Source organism: Crinia signifera, chromosome 1 (assembly GCF_055691185.1).
Source record: "Crinia signifera chromosome 1, ASM5569118v1, whole genome shotgun sequence".
In the NCBI taxonomy this organism is placed as follows: Eukaryota; Metazoa; Chordata; class Amphibia; order Anura; family Myobatrachidae; genus Crinia; species Crinia signifera.
Genome location: NC_139217.1, coordinates 319,917,962 through 319,942,777, shown reverse-complemented (window position 1 = coordinate 319,942,777; position 24,816 = coordinate 319,917,962). Strand labels below are relative to the sequence as shown.

General features: G+C 40.3%; 1 protein-coding gene across 1 annotated transcript in view; it reads left to right on the top strand.

Annotated features, from left to right (window-relative positions):
* The first annotated feature begins 16,348 nt into the window (after positions 1 to 16,348).
* CNTNAP4 (contactin associated protein family member 4) overlaps positions 16,349 to 24,816 on the top strand; it is a 292,850-nt gene continuing 284,382 nt past the window's right edge. The window contains exon 1 of the mRNA XM_083187307.1: positions 16,349 to 16,863. Coding sequence (XP_083043433.1) covers positions 16,782 to 16,863 — 82 coding nt within the window. The 5' untranslated portion in view covers positions 16,349 to 16,781. The remainder of the gene's footprint in view (positions 16,864 to 24,816) is intronic.

Genomic DNA, 24,816 nt, shown 5'->3' with positions numbered 1-24,816 from the left:
TGTTTTATATAGTACCTGTACTGTATTAAGCTATTTTGTTAGAGGATACACGTGTAAAAATCCCCATTTATTAAAAAATTAGTATACTGTATATTAAAAAAATAAAAAATAAAAATTCAGTAAGTAAATAGAACTTGTCAACTTAGGTTATAGGAAACCATATAATATAATTGTATAATTTACTACTACTACTACTACTACTGCTATTTCTAATAAAAATTATAAGAAGAATGTAATTACCTATTCAAGTGGAAAATAAAGAAAATCATTTTTTTAATAAAAAAACAAACAATTCAGGAATACTGTACTGTGCCAAATCTGTGAAACTGCATATGAATAGAAACATTTGGCACAAGCTGGAATTTCTCGGCAAGCCTGCATACACCTGGACTCATACTCTGGAAGGAGGCACTTGAGTAATTTTAGACGTATGGTTATTGCTTTTCCCATATGTTTTTTTTCATTCTGTCAGATAATACAAATGCGTATTACTAGACACAGCTGTCAGAGCAGGCCACAAGTCCAACGACGTTTGTAAAAGAATAATAATAGAATAATAGATTTGTCATTACAAAAAAATAACTGAAAATATAAGTAGTATTAGAAAGATTATTAACAAAAAATAGAAAAATAATCACCACGCTGATGCTGAGCAACTACAGTTGTGTCCACATACATATAGACTTGTTACAGCTTTCAACAGCCCTTCTAGTCACCTCATGCCATGGCTTAACCCCTTGAGTGGTGGGTTTTGCTGGGGCAGGACAGACCTATCAGGGCAGGTTTGTCCTGCCCCAGTAAGTGATATCAGCTGCCCGCCCCCATATCATCGGCCCATTAGCATGAGAACCTCCAGCTTTCCCATATACTAATGGGCCGCCCTCCACCCACAAGGATGGGTGCTTGCACCCAGCGAACAGTTTGTGCATGCACATGAACAGAAGTGCGCATGTGCAAACAACAAACATCGGCCCCATGCGAACGAACGCTGTCCTGCAAATGGACCTAAATAAGTTCCTTGGTGTGCAGTCTGTACAAAACCAGGAGATCTAGAAGGAAGAATAAGATGTAAATGCTATTTTTGATTTGAGGCTAGACACAATGCGCTGAAACTAATGCCTGCAGCACTAATTACTAAAAGTTACTCCCTTAGTAAAAGTAGGCTTGAGTGAATACAAAGAATAAGCGATCTTGTACGCTGGCACCTTTCCAAAACGAAAAATCATGAGGGTATAGATTCAGTGACAGAAAATAATAAAAAGGAATATACTCTCCTTAGTCTTGACTTCTTCGCCTAACTAGAGGCTCTCCATAAATTTGTTTGATGGAGGTATATGAAAGATAAAATTTACATCATAGTGTGATATTGTCACAAAACATTTTATTTATAACACTCATTAAAAAACAATGTCACACAAAACAGATATTAAGCAACCCTGTTGCTATATATAATAAAATCTAAGGTGGATGTTTACCAGATTCTGGTGTTTAAATCACCTGTAGAAAAGGTCTTGCAATTCTGGAATAACCCATGGTTATCCGAAAAAACCAAAGGTCTCAGGTGCAATCAGGATGGTGGTGTTCAGTATACTGATGCTGGCATCCCAACTGCCATCAGAACACGAGCCGGAACTTTGAAAAACATCAGGATGTCAATACCGGAATGTCAACAGCCAACAATCCACTCCAGGCTGCTGCAATGCGTATCGGGACCAAATGTCCCTTCCTCAGGCAGAACACTGAAGAGTGGGTCACTTCCTATATTTATACCTATCCTATAATATATATTCGGGTCAACAGGTCAAAACAATGCATGTCATATAATTACCATATAAAACTTATCTCTAATAATCCCGGATATAGATTAGAGGATAGGTATAAATATAGGAAGTGACCCACTCTTCAGTGTACTGCCTGAGGAAGGGACATTTGGTCCCGATACGCGTTGCAGCAGCCTGGAGTGGATTGTTGGCTGCTGACATTCCGCCATTGACATCCTGATGTTTTTCAAAGTTCCGGCTCCAGTGTTCTGATGGCAGTCGGGATGCCAGCATCGGTATACTGAACACCACCATCCTGATTGCTGGGAAGCTGTCTTCATTCAATATACAGTATAATGGGCATTACGATGTGTGGCATAACATGTAATTGGCAATACATTGTGTGGTTTAATGTACAATGGTCATTACAGTGTGGCATAATGTGTAATGGACATTACGGTGTGTGGCATAATGTGTAAATGGACATTATGGTGTGTGGCATATCCTGTAATGGGCATTACAGAGTGGGGCATAATGGGTAATGAGCATTATGTTGTCTATTATTACAGTGTATGGTATATTGCAGTGCCATACACCCTTTTTGGAATGGGCACGCCATGGGTAAGTGCAAATTCATTATTAAAAACAAAAAAAGATATTTGTGGAGTCATATTTTTTACTGTTTGCACTGTGAGGCAAATTTCCAGGAAACAGCCCTGTTTTTATTGACAAAATATGTGCTTGTGTGTGTGTGGGATGGAAGCAAATTTTCTAGTTATGCCCCTGGAGAAGCAGCACCAGAGAGACTTCTCTTGCATACAGGGGACACATCCCTGCACTCAGGGGCAGATGTATTAAGCATGGAGAAGAGATAAAATCGAACCAGCCAATCATCTCCTAACTGTCACATTAGAAGCTGGGTTTGAAAAATGTCAGTAAAGAGCTGATTGGCTGGTGCATTATCGCCTTCAATTTTATCTCTTCTCCAGGCTTAATACATCTGCCCCTCAGTGCCGGGTCACTGTAATAGAGCACTGGAAAAGTAGAAGTATCTCACAATTCTGAAAAGCTGTCTCCCAAGAAAGAGCAGCATTTCAGAGGCATGTCTCCAATACATACATTGAACCTGCTGTGAGTTCAAACCTTAATCTGAGCCGTACATTTTTTTTCTCATGCTGAATAGACCCTTAGGAAACGCATTGCATATTCTTTTCAACAATTTGCTGTTACTCAATCAGGCTGTATTCATAGTAAACCGGTTTTGGGCCAGACTAGACTGCACTGTGTGTAAGTGACTGTTGTACATTATTCCTGAGTAACATTTAATAAAATAGCACCTCCTGTTACAGCGATATGATAAGCAGCATTTCATTATAGCCTATATATCAGCATTCTTTATATGCAAATGCTTCCATATGTAGCTGCAGTGTCATGGATGAAATCAATGTGTTTATAAATGCATCCCATAAGACTGTACTTATCACTGTGCTACATTCGCTGACATGGAATATGACTTCCATATGTTAGATAAAATATAAAAAAGCTCTGAGTAAGTCATGCATGCGACCTCTACATTTTACTCACAATTTCAGCCTATAATTCTGGATGCAACCAGACCTTATAAATTGAGCAGCTCAATCTTTTTAAGCATTATGGTGTACCGGGGACTTCTCATGAGACATTCTCTTATTGAGCAATTACAGTAATCCAGCTGTATGCTGCTGAACCGAGAGACACTGATTTGAAAGACTTTCGAGAAAAACTGCAGCAACAATCCTATGGATTTTGTAACATTTTCGCCATAAACATTTAAATCAGCAATTTCCTCCATATGCATTATTCTCTAGACAATCATGACAGCATTTCGGGTGCTAGTCACATTTTATACTGGAAATGGTGAACAAAACTGTAAACAACTTAAAAATTGGCTTTTAAGCATCATAGATAAAATAAAAAAAAGAATGTAAATATATTAAACCGAAAAAAGAGAATAACAAAGGTTGACATTTACTTTTCTTAAACTACAGTACTTTACATCAAAACAACTAGTAATTACTCCCATGGCTTTCAAAAATTATTACTTTCTAATAATTATATTGCATTTGCAGTTGTAAACCAGGCTTTCCAACTCTCCTGAATTTCTATGAGTTCTCCCAGACGCCAGTGAATTGGGTGGACTGGGGGCCTTAATTAGGCATTTTTATGTAATCATATGATCCTAATTTAAGTATTACTATATAGAGTATAGTAGAAACAATTATATATTTTGTCAGGGATGCCATCAGGAATTTTGGGGCCTGTGACTAATCCCCAGTCCGGGCCCCAGAACCCCCCCCCCCCCCCTGCTCGCCCGTCTCCTCTTCTGCTGAGCAGCAGTTTGGAGTCCCTGAGCACAGGCTTCTTCAACTCAGGATGCTGGCGGGCCAATTGAAATGCAGCACTGGCTGGTGAGCAAATCAGAGCTTGCGTACCGGCAGCCACTCTGCTTGGCTGCCAGGACACAAGATCTCATTGGCTCAAAATCTGAAGCGGCATTTTACTTGGCCGCTGGCGTCCTTGGTTGAATAAGCATGCGCTGTTTGACTTGCTTTGTTCAGCGCACTGAGCACAGCGGAGGCAGTCGGGGGATCGGGGGTTGCGGTGGGCAAAATGAGCTGCCCGTGCCCTTCCAGAGGTCGGGGCTTGGACAGAGCTGTACCCACAGCACCCCCTATTGGTGGCCCTGTATTTTGTCATTAGATATGAAAGGCCTTATACAGATTTGCCTTCAGGTCTGCTCTACTGGTGGATCTCAAGATTTTTAGCTACAGTGCATGCAATGGAATCTGCATATGCAAATTTGAATAACTATGGGCAATTCAGCATTTTAAGCATCCCAGCCACATCTCCAATTGTGGCTTAGTGGATATAATTAGACAGCAAATTGTGTATGCTAAGTCGGTCTTGGGTGCGTAGATGGAATTGCAGGTTTTTCACAGGTGAACGTAAATGCCGGATTAACCAGTAGGCTGATTAGGCTGACAGCCAAGGAATAAACTGAAGACATAATTTATTCCATGCTTGTTGGCTATTATCCATCCTGATGTACTTCTGTGGAAGTACATCGCTTGTTCATTGTATTTTCAGTGGTGCTACTTTCAGCTTACAGGTACGGCTCAACGTACAGTATGATCATCTGTAGAGATGATGTCATCCAGAGAACACTTTGTCCACTGTATTGTGATGTGACAGTCTGATAAAAGTAGCCTAACATCTGAGTATTGGTGGTGGCAGAAATCCAGAAAATGCATCTAAACCTAATTTCACACTGGAAAAGTCCAAAAAACTTCTGGGGGCTATGCAGTCCCCGGCCATCTACTTTAAATTTACATACAGTGGGAGCCACTGCCATCTATCTCTATAATAGGATTAAGTGAGTAATTGGATTACTATGCTAATCCCCTACTCTATTGTTCTATGTATTGTATTGCATCTGAGAACAATAGGATAGCCATGGTGAGCCATGGTGAGCCATGGCCTAAGGAAGATAGATGAGATGGGTTCCTACTGTAGCACATCCAGCACTTCTACTTCTTAATTAACTGAGATGCTCAAAATACGAGTGGGATGCTTATTTGCTATAATTTTAACCCAGCAAGTTTAGGTGGACACTATAGGCCAATGTAATAGGGTGTGAGAATCAGAAAGTGGGAGAATTTGAGAGCGTTTTCCCAATTGATTGCCACTTTAAAAAAGTGGGAAAACTCTCCCAAAATCTCTCACTTTCTAAATCTCACACACTATTACATTTACCCCTATGTATTTATGGTGGATATGTTGGGCCACATGCCCACTCTTGCCATTACCCTGCAACTATGCTCTGCCAATCACAATTTCCCCTTGTAATTTTTTCTGGACCTGCCCCTGTACCCAAAGTTCCAGCTAATTTCATATAGATTTGTTGCCCAGGGATAGAGCTGGTGCAACCTGAAAGTAATTCCAGCTATTTTCACAAGCACATGAATGAAGGCAGTGTGGTTGAATAAATGCATGCAACTCTGACAAGGGAGACAATGTGGCATGGTGTGCAGGAATTCTGGCCCATAGAACCAATAAAGTTTTTGTGCTTTTAACACTAAATATAAACCTAACCGATATTGTGGATGAAAATTTGAACAGCAGCCTTCTGGACCAAAATAAAGCATTCTCCATCCAAATTAGGGCAATTGAAGAGATTGCATATTTTAAAACTGTACAGAAAAATACCTGATAAAATATGTTTATGTTGTTTTATCAATAACTGTTAATGTATGCTGAGAACATAAACTATATCCATACACTATCCAGAAGATTAGGTATCTTGCTCCATTAAAGTTAGGACATATGGTTCTAGCACTATCCTAAGTTTGATTCAGACAGTAGAGAGTATTAAACACTGTGCAAAGATGATAATGCTAATATTGTTCATTACTATGATAAAAGAGTCTGGGCCTTTTATGTCCGCTTGCTAATATTAAGCGCCCTTTACATCCCAGAGTAACAAGTGACAGCTCAATATAACATAATGCATTTAAATCTGTACCAAATGTTGTAAATGTCATATCCATAGCTGCCTGAATGACATCTATGAAGTTCCTGATTAGCCTGAACCGTACAAAAATTGAGGCGATAAAGGGAAACTTATAAGAAATATCTACTTTTTATTTGAAGCACAAATATTTAACTCTGACTGAAATTTAGAAAGAGTATAAGCATACAGACATGTCTGGATGTGTCTGTAATGGCAAGCTATAACTGGTTATTATACATTAAAAAAGTACAGTACCAGTCATAACTTACCATAAAAAATGTTTGCTACAAATTTTCAGTGCATAAAATTGTTGATCTGATCACTTTTAATATAATACAAATTGTTTTGTGGGTGTGGTCCCGAAAAAGGTCGACATCTGTTTTTCACCATTCTAGTGGGCATAATAAACTGTGCCTGAAGCATGGCAAGCAAAGCGAGACATGAAAGGGGAAGCAGCACACTTTTACGGTGTCCTTGTTGACATATGTCACCATACACATGGAAACCAAAAAAATGAAATGCTCCCATGTCGACCATTTACATGTCAACATTTGCTTGTATTTACCTTTTGTCCATGTCAACCTAAAGAATGTCGACCATTTTCATGTGTCAACCTATTGCCTGTCGACCAATAGTGGTCGACCTATTGACCTATACCCAATATATATATATATATATATATATATATATATATATACTAGAAGGAGAGATGAGAGCGTTCCATTGTGCAATAACGTCAAAGACTTTTATTGGTACTTATGTATTATCTGGGCTCCCATGTTAAATGCACCCCATTTTTTCATACCCCTACTATCCAACTACGCATGGAGTTGATTTTATACAGTGTGGCGAGCGCAGCGAGCCACCGTGCCCGAAGCGTGGCGAGCGCAGCGAGCCCCGCAAGGGGACGCGGTCTCATAAGAAAAACGGGAGCCCAGATATTACATAAGTACCCTTTTATTTAAGAACAAGATGTTTCTTCAATAAAAACAGGTATATAGTGACGTACCACAATGAGCGGTATACCACCGCAAGAATTCCGCATAAAACGTGTTTTCCAAACACAGATGTAGGAGAGGTTACACTCTGGGTTTTCAGCGTCTTAACAAGGCTGGTGGATAGACTGCAACGCCAGGCCACGCCCCAACGCGTTTCGTAATCACGTACTTCGTCAGAGGTATGTACTTTCTTCTTAATTCATGTATACCTCGGTTTAAAATCAAATGCTCCACATAGCGTAAAACTGTAAACATTTATATAATTCTGAATAAATGTTTACAGTTTTACGCCGTTGAAGCATCATATAATACCATACGAGACATCTTGTGGCCTAAGGAAAGGCTCAATTGCGGTACGGAGAGTACACACTGGTGGGGATTATTATTACCACTGAGAATAACATCTACACTATGAAAAGTGCGATTTCTTTGTCTATTATTTGAGGTACCGCATACACGGAAGAATCTACCGATATCGGCTAAAGAAGTGTAGCGGATATACATTTACAGATCTCAAGTGGGAGCGCCGTGTCCAATTCTTTTTATCATGACAATGTCAACCTTTGCAAGTGTCATTTTTTATTATGTTTACATTTTAGCCATGTCTACATCATCTGCTGTGGACATTGTGAATGTCAGCATCATAAATGGCATACCCCTGTCTGATAGTTGTACCGTAATGCTTTTAATAATAAAATCCTTCCCTTGAAATCAAGAACCTAACCAATGAGAGAGACGAATTTATTGCAGTAATACTATCATGAGAAAGTATGCTCTGTAATTGAATATTCAATATTCACCAATCAAGATATTTTGGAAAAATAGAAGAACAGTCAAGGATAAAAAATAAAGACATTATTGGATTAGTTGACTCTGCTGGAATAATACCAATTCTGTTTTCTATCAAGTCTAACCCAAGATAAATATGGCCTCCAAATAAAAATCCAAATAGCACCCTCAGCTCTCTGGGACAATCAAATAGGAAAAATAAATAAAATATTAGGGAGTTGGGTCGATAAGAGCCTGGGATGGACAAGTCCCTACCAGGTTTCGGTAGCATCTTGTTTATGGCTGAGTGGAAATATGAGGGGAGGTAGTCATTCCTAAGTATCAAGTTAAATACTGATACAAGGATTGGGGCGATCTGATCTGGAAACATGCAATAAAAATCTCCCAAGAAACAATCAGGGCCAGGAGCTTTGGCAGGTTTTAGAGAGTTTATTGCTTTTAAAACTTCTGTCAGAGAAATGGGGACAGACAGGGATAGGGATTCTTCAGGTATCTGAGGATATGGTAGAGAGGCCCATAAATGGTGTTGTGGGTGGTCATGCGGTGGTGTAGAGTTGGTACTATGGATATCAGTTTCAGTTGAGGAGGAGTAGTAAATTGAAGCATAGAAATCAGACATGACCTTAGAAATGTAAGAATTTGAAGTAGTAAATAGGCCATCTGGGAGGGTCAAGGGGTTGACCAACATCGGTGGTTGGGTGGAGTTAAGTATATTGGTCAACAATTTGCTAGTTTTGTTTCCAAATTTATAATTCTAATAATGATAATTAGACAAAAACTGCCTGTAGCATGTCTCCCATGAAGGCTTTTGTTTGGATGTAAGTGGACCTATATTATATTATAGCATTCAGGAGAGAGAAGGCCAGCGCTACCACTAGGCAGCTTTAGGCAGTGCCTATGGGTGCCAGCCACTGTGGGGGGGGGGGGTGCCATTACATCTGTTATACTAAAAAAATTACCTCACCAGCAGCGGCAGTGGGTCTGAGTCTGACACACTCTACTGTGACTGTCAGTCACCTCACCAGCAGCCTGTTTCTGTGGAATAGTATAGGACGGAGTACAAGAACTGAAGGGGAACTAGTCACTGCCCTGCTCTTGCTCTTCTATGCGCTGCGGAAGCACCCGCCCACACATCCTGTAAGGTGCTGACGAGTGCTGTCTAAAATGTATGCTCCTACCAAATATCTGTGCTCTGGCAGGCTGGGCTGGGGGACAGGGTGCCATCTGCCCCCCAAGGCTAATATTCTTAGAGATGGGGGTCGGCATCTGCCTGCAGCCTGTATACACATCTGGCAGGCACTGTCCTAACTCTGCTGAGACAAGAAGACAGCCTGGTCTGGACACCTTTCTCTTTCTGGCTGCTATTGTAGGTAAGTGCAACATGGATGTGGCGTGCTGGGGATGGGAGTTAGGATGCACAGTGTGTATTATGGGATGCACAGTGTGGGGGATGGGAGTTAGGATGCACAGTGTGGGGGATGGGAGTTGGGAAGCACAGTGTGTATGATGGGATGCACAGTGTGGGGGATGGGAGTTAGGATACACAGTGTGTATGGTGGGATGCTCAGTGTGGGGAGGGGTGGGAGTTAGGATGTAAAGTATGGGGGATGGGGTGCACAGTATAGGGCATTGGAGGCACAGTATTTGAGATAGGGGATGGGATACACAGTGTGTAAGATGTGTTCAGGTGCACAGTGTATGGAATAGGGGGTTGTAGCAGACAATGGAGGATGAGGTGCAATAGGCTGAAGTTTTGCCTAGGGTGCCACTGAACCGTGCACCGGCCCTGAGAGAGAGCCATATGTAAAAATACACCTCAGTGACAGATCCTTGGGTTTTAATGTAGGACAAAGATAGCTGTCTCTTTAATCTGGAGTCATACACCAGAATCAGACCTCTCAGTACAGATTTGACCGACATATAGTAAAGTGAAGGATTGTTAATTAATGAGTGAGGTGGGCTGAGAATACCCAGGCTCTATAGGAAGATAATTCCTTGGATGTCTGGATCGAGACATGTACTAAAGAGTAGTCAGATAGTATGATAAGATGGATAACTGCATCTGTGGTGTGAGGAAATATAGATGAGGACACATAGACTTACGGGCCCCATACATCAGCAATTAATTGTGACAATCCTCAGATCTGGAGATGATTGTCACAAATAATCTTTAATGTGTGGGCTCCCCCTTTTGGCGATCCCGATCAAAAAATTGATCGGATGGCAAATCGATTGCTGAATCAGATTTTTAAACATGTTTAATCTGCGGTTGTTTTTTATATGTGTGGGCATTCCCGTTTCGTCTTCTTCTATTTACATTATGAAAAGAAGTAACATCTGAAATGACAATCGATTGAGGTGATGTATGGGCACTTTTCAGATATGAAGATGCAATCTTTAGATGGGATCTGCCGATCACTGAAATAAATCTGTAATGTGTGGGCAAGTAGATTGTAGAAACCATTTATCTGGCCAAAAAATCACTGGATCTGGAAAACCATTAATTGTGATTGCTGATGTATGGGGCCCATAAGTTGATGTACGAGAAGGTGTGGTGAGCAGCCGAGAGGCATGTATATTCCCTCTAGGTGGGATGGAGATCCCTCCATGTATCTATAAGATGTAGGGATTTGAGTAGAAAGGGGATCCTTATTCTCAGGGGTGTCAAAAGTGACATGTACTAGAAGATCTGTCCAAAGTGGGATGGGATTAAAATCACCACTAAGTATGATGGGAGTGTCTATATGTGGGGTTAGAGGTTTGATAATTTTCTTTAAAAATGTTTTTGAGTAAACAATGGGTGCATAAATGGAACATATCACATAGGGCATGTTAAAGATATTAGTAGACAATAGAAGGTAGCTACCTTCAGTATCTGTTTGTACTGATACATTCTATAATGGGAGCGATTTACTGTAGATGCCAAAATAACAATACTTCTTGCTTTACTGTTGTATGGGGTTGAGGCTACTACTCACCAATTTAACATCTGTAATTTTAGGATTTCAGGGAGGAGCAGATGTGTTTTCCATAAATAAACGACATCAGGATACTGTTTCCGCAGATAAAACAGTACCTTTCTACGCTTGGTAGGAGAATGGAAGCCTCCCACATTGTAGGAGCCGATTTGAAGATTAGACATAGGTATCGGGATGTGGGCTTAGCCAGATCCAAGGAGTCATTGATGTCTCAACAATCTTTGAGTTGCATTCAGTTCTGCGGTAACAAGAGGAAAGAGGGAATAGGAAAACACACATTGACAAGATATGGGGGACATGTAAATAGAAGGAAAGGGGCATAATCAACATGCCAACAAACATATTACTAAAGTGGACACTACGAAAATAGCAAATATATATATATACTATTCCTAAGTTTCATATATATATATATATATATATATATATATATATATATATATATGTATATATATATATATATATATATATATAAAATATATATATATATATATATATATATATATATATATATATATATATATATATAAAACTTAGGAATAGTATTATCGGGGCATAACAGGTGTCCCGGGGCCCTAAGTTAGGGTAAAAAGTTGTTACCATAGTTATTGTACTGAAAATGGAGAAAATAATTGTTTAGAGCAACAATATAAAATATATAACATAAGCATAATAAAAACTGATAATACAGTATATCTGTTTAGGCATTAATTTGAGAAATCTGAGCTTCATCAGAAAGAAAATTGGTAAGTGTCAGAAAACTTGTATAAACTTCAGTGATACTGGCATGAAGATGGGTATTTCGAATACAGTGCCCATCTCATGAGGAGAAATGTAGGGAGGATGAAGGTACTTCAGGGTAAATTATGGTCTTGGGGTCAGAAATATCCTGAGCTGCTGCATTCTGTGTTTCTCTGAGATAGGCTTCAGCATCATCAGGTGTGGAAAAGTCATAATGGGAGTCTGCTGTGAAGATCCTGAGCCGGGCCGGATAAATGAGGGCAAACTTGTGTTTTTCAGCAACCGGCCATGAGCATAAAAGGGAGAAGGATTTACACATCCTGGAGAGTTCAACTGAAAAGTCTAAATAATATATATTGGTACTCTTTACCTAGAAGGGCGCCCACGATTTTGATCGTGGGCATCGTTAGTAAAAAAAAATCGTGTCGGTCGCATCGCATGCGACCAAAAAATCGCATGCGATGCGACCGACGCGATACCCGCGATTTCCCATAGGGAACAATGTTAAATGTCCCAATTGACCCGATTTTCCTGTTCAATTCCTCAATTGACCCGATTTTCCATAGGAAACAATGTTAAATGGGCCACAGAGGCCAAATAGGCACCTTGAAGTGTGAAATGGCCCCCACAATTGTTAACGCCACCCCACGATTAACGTGAACCCGAATCGTGGCGAGCGCAGCGAGACCGCGAGGGGCGGCGGTACGCGTCCTACGATCTTTTCATACCCCCACTATCCACGTCGGTGTGGAGTTGAGAATAGAAAGTGTGGCGAGCGCTGCGAGCCACCGAGCCCGAAGCGTGGCGAGCGCAGCGAGTCCCGCGTGGGGATGCGGACAGCTGTGAAGCCCGCGAGGGGACGCGGATACCTGTGAAGGTATCCGCGTCCGCTCGCCACGCTTCGGGCTCGGTGGCTCGCTGCGCTCGCCACACTTTCTATTCTCAACTCCACGCCGACGTGGATAGTGGGGGTATGAAAAGGTCGTAGGACGCGTACCGCCGCCCCTCGCGGTCTCGCTGCGCTCACCACGCTTCGGGTTCACGTTGATCGTGGGGTGACGTTAACAATTGTGGGGGCCATTTCACACTTCAGGGTGCCTATTTGGCCTCTGTGGGCCATTTAACATTGTTTCCTATGGAAAAATCGGTTCAATTGAGGCATTGAACAGGAAAATCGGGTCAATTGGGACATTTAACATTGTTCCCTATGGGAAATCGCGGGCATCGCGTCGGTCACATCGCATGCGATTTTTTAGTGCATGCGATGCCCGCGATGGCCGCGATGGGCGCCCTTCTAGGTAAAGAGTACCTATATATTTCTTCCCTACCACTGGAGATTAGGGATTTTGCAAGAGGCCCTCCAAAATGGCACTTTGCAAAATGTCACCTGCAGTGCACATGGTTTTGCCCATTTTTAGAACAAATATGTACTGGATCAGATCTGACTAAGGGTCCATATGCAGCACACTGTAATGCCATTACACATTATGCCAGACACCGTAATGCCCCTTACACAATATGCTGCACACCATAATGCCCATATCACATTATGTGATAATGCCCATATCACATTATGACACACATGTATGCTACACGTAATGAGTACTCCTGCATATGCTCACAGTAGTAGCGCTGCTTTCACCAGTTGCCGACAGTAGTAGTGCTGCATATGTCCACATCAGTTGCCGACAGTAGTAGCACTGCCTCTGCATATGCCCACACCAGTTGCCAACAGTAGGAGCACTGCCTCTGCATATGCCCACACCAGTTGCCGACAGTAGTAGTGCTGCCTCGGCATATGCCCATACCAGTTGCCGACAGTAGTAGTTCTGCCTCTGCATATGCCCACACCATTTGCAGACAGTAGTAGTGCTGCCTTTGCTTATGCCCACATCAGTTGCTGACAATATTACGCTAACATGTTTCTCACCTAATTCAGGCTGGCAGCTCATCCTTTCCATCCATTTTTCATCAGTCTTGTTTTAGCCCCAACCCCTCCATCCCATGTAGCCCCGCCCCTCTGTCTGTGTAGCTCTGCCTCTTTTCAGTCCCTGCCTCTCGCTGACCAAGTAAATGGTGATTAGGAGCCAGGAGGGAGCTCTGTGCTGCTGGCGCCGCTGCCTGTAATGCCGTGTGACAGGTGCAGCAGCCAGCAGCCACAGAGTAGTAGTAGTAGTAGTACGTTTATTTATAGAGGACAGCAGAGGGTGTACAGCAGGGAAAGCACCAGTACTGCACCTCTGTGCATCCTCTGCTGAGGGGTGGAAGGGCCTGCCCTGCCAATAATTGAGGCATGGATTCAGAGACAAAAGAGAATAGTGCTGGCGCCTTGACATTTTCAGGGAGTCCCACTACCCTTATATTGGTTAGTCTTGTGCCATTTTCTATATCATCTAATTTATTCCAGAGATGATGATTTTTTTTTCTGGAGCTTAATAATATCATGCTGGGCTAGGTGCATATCATGATTTAAAGCACCAATTCTGCTCTCAGAGTCTGAGCTACTTAATTTGCTGTGTGATTTCAGCGACTGCATTGTTAATTAGAGGGGACATAGTGGATAGAATAGCCTCCACTATTTATCTATAAGTGTCAGGAAAATCTGGGTCATGACATGCCTGGGGGGATGTCGCTGTCCCTATGAGGCGCTATGGACTTCTTGGTAGCCGGGGAGCTTCTCTATCATTGCCCAGAGTATAGAGGGAGGTAAGTGGGTGATCAGGAGGCTTGCAGGCCAGCACTAAAAATGGGTGTATGAGTGCCGGTGCAGAGCAGTGTCAATCAGCATGCTCCCTGCAGGAATCGGAAGTGCAGCGTTTGTGACAGTGGAGGATCCGGGAGGGGAGCATGCGGGTCCATGCCACTCCCCATTTGTTGTCTGCAGTTTTAAAAAAACAAAACACAACAGCCGCTTAATAGAATTTATATCCCAAAAAATATTTGTGTTAACTACCACACCAAGTATATGATATTCACATTTGTTTGCAATAAAACTGTTGTAAAAGCCTTTGAAAATAGATGTGTGCTATATTACCCCCTACCTCTAATAAATTGGTTTACGCAGTTTGTCATTTTGTGTATCAATAAATAGGATTGCCTCAACTGGCTGAAAGCCCAGATGAAAAGTCAGGAAAGAAATGTGCTGCATTTTCTTACTTTCATTTATTTTACACTATTTAAAAAAACAACAGCATTACATTGTATTACTAAAAGAAACCATATCTGTCCTTAGCTGTAAGAAACAACATATTATTCCACATGTAAAATATGATATGGTCATTAAGAAGTAAACAACATGGATCATTAATGACATGTACTGCAACTGGTGGTAACACTTCTTTTTTTACATTGGTAAATGGCAATGCATCAAAAAGCACAAACAACCCCATACAAAAATAAATCAAAGTGATATTATACAAACATATCTTAAAACATAATAGTGTAGATTATCATGATGCATGCAGGCATTATGTGAAGTGTGCAATTTAATTCAAAACATGAAAAATGCTTAGATGTATCATGTGAAATGGTTTACATGAAATACTGCACGTATTATTCTTTTATGCCACAAGATGGCAATCTGAAAGTGCAAATATTTTTCAAAGACCAGTCTGATCTTTCCCTCTAGGTGAATCAATTATAATATCCCCACCTATTTACTGTAAATATGAATCAACATGTGTACAGGAAAGATAAGATTGCCTTGAATGCAATCCTTTATCCATATAGTAACAATTATTCAACAACTACAGTATATCAAACCACAGAGGTTACTACGGTAGTACTCATTCTGAATGCTTTCACGGGGACAATTATACATCTTTAATAAAAAAAACAAAAGGTTCATTGTCATGCTATTCCATTATACAAAGAAAATTGATGAAGGTTTAATGCAGTGGTCAGGGAACTCGGTCCTCATTACCCCACACAGTGCATGTTTTGCTGGTAACCCAGCAGGTGCACAGGTGCACTAATTACTCACAGACACATTTTATAAGGTCCGCAGGTGGAGTTAATTATTTCACTTGTGATTCTGTGGGGAGACCTGCAAAACATGCACTGCGTGGGGTAATGAGGACCGAGTTCCCTGACCACTGATTTAATGTAATACTAGTTTGAAAACTACTTGTCATGTATTACCTTTACTTACACTGTCAGTGTACATTGTGTGGTACAGTAAGTGGATCTTTGTATCGAATCAGTTGTGAATTAGCTACTTTGTGTAGAAATACATTATAAGTTAACCCAAAAGTATTGTCCGGCACAAATTTTACAATTGAAACCAGTATTCTGCTATGAAATCAATTACATTTAAGTATGTATACAAATATGTATTCTACAATATGAAACTGAATCCATATATAAGTGAATAAAATGATAAACTGCAGAGTACCTAATGTTACTGCTCTGAAACGATAACATGCTGCTTTAGTCAAATGTGTTACTTTAACCCCCATTTATTGAATAGTCAACTCTTTAAACACATAAGAAGGCATATACACACACGTGTCACATTGCTCAGTGATCAGGGGGCTGAGCAGAAGCGACATCTGCAGAAGGCTCTGTCCCGGTGCTCATGTGCAAAGCTGCTTCGTTTTTATTGTCTGCATTTCATCGCAGAGTCACATTTCCCACCTGTCACCACAAGGGGTACGCAGGACACATTGTGAACGTGAAGCTTCAGTAACCAAGCTGATCAGGGGAGCAGTCTGACAGTTTAGCCCTGAGTGAGTGTGTGAAACTGGAGAGATTTTTGCTGCCACAGGAAAAAAAAAAACTGCCTGTGCTGCTGTTATTAGTAGCAGCTGCCCAAGAAGTGTGTGTCTTTTAAAAGAAGACACAGATTGCATTGTGTGAGTTGTCTGTCGGCTGGAAATCACAGACAAGAGGAAGAAGCAAAGGGCAAGTGCTGAGCAGCTGCATTGGTAGGATCTGGTACTTTTTCCGTGCTCTTGTGGATATAAGGATGGATTTTGTCCCACCAATCTTCTTCAGCCTGATAATACTGCAGATGAACACCAAGATCAGAACAGTGACGGGGACGAAATGTAAGTATTTCTTTCACATCTAATTTGTTCTAATTGCATCTGCCATACAGTACTGTACTGAGATTACAGGCGCTGTCCAAGTGCTGAACCTCTCTAATGTTAGATAATCTGAGTATTGACATACTGTAGGCTCCTGAAATATTATAGTACATACAGTAGGCTGCAAAGGCAACTTAATCCTCTCTGTAGAGTATATAAAAGTTTGTCAGCCTAGTGTAAAGGTCTGAATAATGTGCAGTGTGTGTCACAGAGACTATTTGACACATACTCCATGTTTTGCAGTGGTTTTCTAATTACATTCCATAGCTCTTATTTTGTTGGGAAAAACCTGATGACTTGACTGCACCCGGCAGTGTGTTAGCTCTTAGCATTGCATAGTTTGCAGTCTGGCAGCTAACAGCAGCATCTAAACAAATCTTGTCCTTACACGAGGCTGATGCATATTATATTGATTTAAACAAAAAAGATGAGAGACACAAGACTGACACATCAAATACAGAATCGATACAGTATTTTAGCAGCAGTAGCCTAAAACTCTAGATAAAAGACATGTGCAATGAAAAATAAAAATAAACTTGTTTTGATACTGTTTTTGCTGCGCAGGATTCAATCAGCATTTTTTATTTAGCATTCTGTCTGTTTGCTTTCAGTTGTTTTGACTGTTTTTATTACATGCTAAGTATATATGTCTGCAATACCTTCAGACTAGCTTAAAGTGTACTTTATTTTTTTCATAAAATACTGTTTATGTGGTCCTAGCATTGTTCGCCAAGCAGATATTGCTGCTGTTATTTTGAGTTTGGGATGCCAAAAAGTAAGGAGGTAGAGTATGCGTATCAAAGGGCTTACCAGTCTTTAGGTTTTTGAGTCCAAGCAGCTTTAACCTGGTATTAAAACAAAGCTGTGAAAATTGCAATAGCTATGAAGCAAATCTTTAACATTCAAATCTTGCCAATATATAAAGTATCAGCATAAGACTTGAGTGGAGACAGAGGCTTCTTTCATTTCTGCTGTACCTTCCTCATTCATACCCCAGAGTGTAAGAGGAAGTGAAATTGATATTCTGTTCATCTAATTGAATGTGTAGTGCAATGGGATTTCATTTAACCCTTTGATAGCACTGTGCATTTTGTTTAAACATTGTTGGCAGTATTTTTTAAGTTTTAAGTCATAAGTGATACGACATGGAATAAGATGTATTATGTTGTACAGTGAACCATTAAGAAAATGCATCCAGAACAAAAATAGCTGAAGAGCACTAGAGGTCACTCTAACAATTTAAGAAGCACAAGCATTGCAGCAGCACAGGGAATAAAATATTAAAAAGCAACAAAGTGCCTAGTACTGAAGCACATAACTGATTCAAAATGCTGTTCAAAGTAAGTTACAGTGTACATGACATCACATATGAATAATACATCTGGAATCAATTAACAACTTCTCAAAATGTGGAAAAACGCTTAATTCTCAAAATAAAGAGTGAGTCATTTGCTGACCTTAATTGTAGATACCCGTTTCCTGTTTATATAAATAATATATTTAAATATTGTGTATAGCTATGTTCGTTTTGTATAGATACACATAACTGAACACTTTTTTTCTAATTGTATATATAATATATTAGACTTTTATTTAAAGGTACAGTATTCAGTTTAACTCATCTTTCTATCATTTCAACATAAAACTATTCAAAATATTTTTTTGGGGTGGGTGTGAGGTGGACAGGAAGTGAGATCCTTTTTTAAGTTTTAAACTTTGAATGCTGCAGCTAACTTTTAACTGTTATTTTTCTTGATAGACAAGTTTCCATTTATAGTACTGTTATGTTTTTGGAAAATACTTTTATACAGTATTGATATACAGTAGGAAAGTTTTAAAACTGGTTGCAATAATCATGCTATAATTAAATAGACAGAATTTAAGCATAGCTACAGTCCGATTAAACACAAAGACACACATTGGTAAATAAAAAATATAGTCTGTGAGTTTGCATTATCAACTTTAGGTTGAGAAAAGTATTTCTGTCAGACAGTAAATCAGCTCTAGTCCGGTAGCCTGAATCTGGGTCATGAAGTAGAGCACTAACAAACATGAAGTACGGTATAGTGTTTTCTCAAGTCAAACAACACTGGAAAAGTCATAATAATATACAGAATTGGTATCAACAATACCAGTATTTATTTGTTCTTACAAGGATTTGTTCTTTAGTTTTTTTTTAAGATATTTAATCAATTTAAACTAAATGCATTGTTAGTCTACATGTCTTTCTGCCATGTATTTTTAAGGAAAGAGAATGCAATATTTATAAATGTGTTCTCTAGATAATACATCAAATGAAAAAGTACCAGAAGACAGAATTCTAGAACAACTCATCCTAGACGGCAAACTGCTGAGTTTTTCTCACAACATTGTTGCTTGGCACTTTTTGCACTGATCACATTGCAATAATAATATCACTATTTGTTTGTACAATACCTAAACACAAATATTCATGTTTTAATTAGTAGACTAAAGTTGAATGAAATATAATTAGTTTGTTAATCTCTCCTCATGAAAATGTACCCTAAATGTGCAAAATATGCTTTTTAAATTGGAATTGTGTTAAGGTGTGCTAAAATGTTCACTTTCTTTCTAACTACTACCAACATTTATTCTGTAATCTACCTTTCCAAAATAGAAAAATCAGGATTCCATAATCAAATCTGCACTTGAAAATGCATTTTTTTTACAAATTTGAATGAAATGCATAAAATGCGTAGACAAGTAAACAACCTACCACATCATATGATGGCAACCATATGCTTATTTCTCCCAGGATGGGGAGAGCTGGCCATTTTAAATTCCCCTGCCTGGGACTTTGCAACACTTTCTGCAGTGTAGAGTGTTATTGTGTTAACTAAATGGTTACTGTTTAAAAGATGGGACTTTTAATGTTCAAATAATGGGTGCTCAAGAGTGTTTAGAGTGAAGACAATCAGGCATGAATTCGGGCAATCAGGCATTTTTATCACCTCCCCACTATTGGCTGACTATAATACAATGTATTTAGTGTGAGGCAACAATATCTAGTAACTGTACATCAAAGTTTGAAAGAGGTCACATCTGACACCTTATGTGGAGATTCTTCCCATCCCTGGGCTTCTTATGGTTTTTTTTTTTTTAGAGGTAATATATGGGTAATTATAAGGGTTATACCTCTTTTTTTGAGCAAGCCAAGGGTACATTTGCATCTGTGAGAGCCAAGATTGAGGAGGTATAGCATTTTTGGTGTACTCACCTTTCACTGGTAATTAGGGTTGGCAGTGAGGAGTTGTGCTTAATGACATTACTGCTGATATGATTAGTAATTCCTCCATGTCTGCAGTAAATAAATATAATGCAGACACATCTTTGTAAACTTCTATTTGATTTCCTGCAGTACTTATGACAAGTGGGGCTCAAACTTAGCAGTTTTAATGTACATCTGAGGGATAGTCATGCTTATCCTCACTGGTGAAGAAGTTAAAGGAATTGACAAGTAACATAATGGAAAGGGTTCAGATTCATAAAGGTTTATCTTCACTCATTTGGCGGAAAAACATGTGTTAGTCATTTAAGCATTTCTTTGAAATACAATATACATATCAATGCACTTCTCACTAAACAAAACATTACTTTTGTACTGCTGACTATGTTCTTTCTTAAATGAAATCTATTTCTGAGATGAGCCTCCATCTGACATTGACTTTATGTCAATCATAATGTCAATATATTATATGAAACAAAATAATGAATTGTTCTTAGAACTCTTGTTTACCAGTAAGTTGTGTGCGTGCATCATGTTACACCATTCACTGATTCCTCTCATTAAGACTTACTGTATGTATTAATTTTTCAGGTTGCTGCTCAAGCTGCAGTAAACCATAGCCACTATACATTCATTTATTTAGATTATCTAGTTTTATTGCCCTTTCCAGTTGGGCTCATCCTTTTTGGATACCATTCTTGAGTGTCATAAATATTCCCCCAATCTTGAAAGCTTTCAAAATATATTGTCTATAATTTACTGTATTACTGTATTCTTATTAATATCCTCTAATTATATAACTCCACAAGGGATCTGCAGCACCCATTAATGAATAAGCAAAAGAGTGACTTACAGTTGAATACAATAGAGGACAAGTACAAGATACATAAACATAGCTACATCAGCAGACGACACTGAAATAATTATCAGCATTGCAGAACACCCTAGGATTTAGTGCCATCAACGATGGTTTAACCCTTTGGGTGTTATGGCCGGAAATTTTCCGGGCTCAGCTGTGCTACCGCAGCAGGCTGTCCCCACTATGCAGTAGGTGCATGCCAGTGCTGCATCCAGCTGTGCTCCACTGACCCACCACCTCTAGGCTGCCTCCCCCCATCGCTCCCCCCTTTCTGTTGCCCCCCCCAATCACCTACGCTCCGGTGATCATATGCCGGAGCTCCCCTGTCGCTTCCCCAGCTGCCAGACGCCATTAACTTCACAGCAGTGATGAAGGTGGCAGGCTAGGGGATGTTCAGGGTGGCTCGGGGGGACTCGGGATCGCTCAGGAGTTCATTCGCCCGAGTCTTCCCGAGCCGCCATGAACATCCCCGAGCCTGCCGCCTGTGGTCACTGCTGCGACTGGCAGCTAGGGCAGCGGCACTCAGCCTCTGGCATACAAACACCATAGCGGAGGCGGGCCCCTACGTTCTGTGGTGGGTTTTGCTGGGGCAGGACAAACCTGGCCTGGAAGGTTTGTCCACCCCTAGCAAAACCCACCACTCAAGGGGTGAAGTAAGAGGAGTATTTTACATTTTAGAAATGGGCCTTACCAGTGGCAGCTCCAGAGGTGGAGCTGCAGCACAGTCCACAATTCAAATAGGAAAACCACACCAACTGCCACTCCAAGCATTGGCAAACAATGCCAGCTTGAATTTACTGGCAGTGGGTGGGATTCCCCTATTTTAATTTTGGCCTATGCTGCAACCCCACCTCTGGATCAACCACTGGGCCTTACACACATAGATTAGCTACTGTAATGGGTGCAGGCTGTATAGTGCATATTGGGTCCGACACTACGCATCGTGCACCCATTGAACTTTCTTGAAGAAATGCTACGGAAATCTGTGGGAAAATAGTGTGAACACCATTTTCTAGAAAATCTGCGCATGTGCTGTAGAAAAATTACCAATTTTTTTTTTAGACCTGCAGATGCATTGTAGAGTATACTTGGCATATTATGAGAGACAAGGTGTCTGAGACTGCACACAGATCTTTACTGCCTTAAATGTAACCTGCTTGCACACTGCTTTTCTGTTGTGTTACTCAATTTTGCTAATCAGTACATATTCCAATCATGTGTTACATAGTCATAGTCCATAGTGGCTGGACTACATATGTGTAGTCCAGCCACTACACAAAGAGGGTCAGGGAAACAACATATGGCAAATTTGCAGAACATAGAGGGGGTAGAGGACCTTGTTTTGGTCCAGATTAGGTTCACAACCACTAACACAAAAAGGGGTCCTGCCGCTACACAAGGTGGGTCAGGGATGCAAGAGATAGCAGAATTACATGACAAAAAGGGAGTAGAGCACATTGGTTTTAAGAAAAAAAAACTGTGGTCAGATCCAGGTGTCCACCATAGACAGGAGTTTGCCAGTCACACCATGGGCATGTAAGTAAGTAATTCTATTTGCACAACCAAACCCGAGCAACGCAAAGGACCTCAGCTAGCATACAAATTAAATACATGTTTGCAGTAAGGTTATGGTATATCTGAAGGTTAATGGAATAAGATTTTACAGATTAAAAATTAAAGGGTAAATTTAATGAACAACAAGTTTCTGGATAATTGTTTAGAATTCCCTAAAAAAGAAAATCATGCATTCAATAGTACTGTATGAAACCAGTGCAAGGACTGAAATTGTATTTGCAGCTTAGTGACCTTGATGCTATTCAAGCCATCTAATGTATCAAGAGGTATTTGGACAAATCACATGGCAAAAACCAGTTCTGGTTTGCCAACGGATTACTGAGACTGCTTGAAGACAGAGACACGTTTATTGGCATACACTACAGTGACTACTGGCAGTGGAGTGCAAATGTTAGTCCACATGGTTGATAAACCATGTAAAGTTTTTAAACCGGTTAGAAACAGGAATGGATTAATATCTGCTACAAGTTTTCAGTAATCTCCATTTGCAGCCAGAAGTATTTGTAGGGTTTGCTGGGTGTTTTGGCACCCTTACTGCAGATTAGGTAGTGGCAGCAGGGTCTTTATATAGATAATAAACAGTGGTGATATAGTGAAATGGGACTCCCACTGTAAATAATCAGAAACGCATCTGCTAGCTTGGATTTAAAGAGAGGAAGATGTCCATGTGCAAAAGGATAGATCAGAAGTGGTTCCTCTAGCAAAAAGTCCTAGTAGCTACTGTGGTCCCCAGGAGGTGTTTGGCTGGCTGTTACTGGGGAAATGTGCATAGAGTGAGTAACAGAAGGTCATGTTACCAATTTAAGAGCTTGGAGCCTTTATTTATTGGTATTGTATCTGGAGAAACCTAGTTGCTTGACACAATTCTATGATTTTGAAAAACTGTTCCTGTGTGACCATTGTTAAAAGCAAGCTCAGTATTGAGAGAAAATTGGGTTGATTGAGTCAGACTGAGAGCTAGAAAAAGACAGGCTGAGAGAGATATTGAAAACTGAGAGAAACAGAGAGCTCTGTGAGACACAGGATGACACCTGAGAGAGAAACAGGCTAAGACAGAAAACTGTAAGATATAAAAGCTTTGCTCAGTTAAAAAGAGAGTACCAGAGGCTCCCACCCTAAGATTCATCTAACTCTTATAAACCCCTTATCATCTTATACCTCGTTCTCACTGCAGCCAAATTTTCCTTTTAACACGGGACTTTTGGCAGCGTGAACAGGTTGCATATCCGGATTTCATACACGGGTAAAACCCTTCTTTTTACCCGTGTCTGAGATCCGGATATGCAGACACGGGTTGACCCGTTCACACTGCCGAAAAACCCGTGTTTAAAGGCAAATTCCTGAGTAGAACTTCTTCACCCGGAAATTTGCCTTGCAATGAGAACGGGGGTCCAGCGCGTCAGTCCCCGGCATTTTACTGCTGGGTAAAAGCCGTGTCTTTCTCACTCGCAGTGAGAAGAAGGCATTAGAAGTATGTAAGGTTCTTTGCCCATTTCTTTATCCTATACAAGTACATAACGGATTATGCTGTTTGCAATGAATCCATCTCTTTATTCATATATAATATTTATTTCATATTTTTGTACAAATTAAATACAAATCTAATTTAAAGCATACTGTAGTTACAGACACCTATAAATATATTTTAATGGTACATACATATATAATATAATGCTTCCTAATATTTATATACTATTATCTCAGTCACTGGCTTCTTATCTGGTGTATGTCTACATCCCAGGGCATTTTTTCAATCCTGGGATTCGGGATTGAAAAATGCTCAATCCCAGGATTCCAGGGATTGGCATCCCTAAAAGGAAAATGCCTCCCCATCCCCACATTAATTTACTTGGGGGGGAGCAGGTGAAGGCAATGGGTGGGTCATGTGGAGGCAGTGGGTGGGTGTTGCACCAGGCGGGGAGGTGCCGAGCGGAGTTGGGAGCTGGCTGCAAGAGGGTTCCGGTGGCTTTGGTGGTACAGAAGTGCAGCCTTCACGCATGTTGCACGGGCTGCACACTGGGGTTGAGAACAGCCGGACAGTCTCTGTGCAACTGCATGTTTCACAAATATAAAAGATGTAGTAAACAATTGAGTTTACATACATCTTTAAATCAGGCCCATAGTTCCTATGTCATACATACTATAGATCCATAAAATGTCTGCCTTGTAGTTATCTAAAGTTATTGTAATTCTTCTAATTATTCTTATCATGGTGTGTTGCACTGGTCTCCTG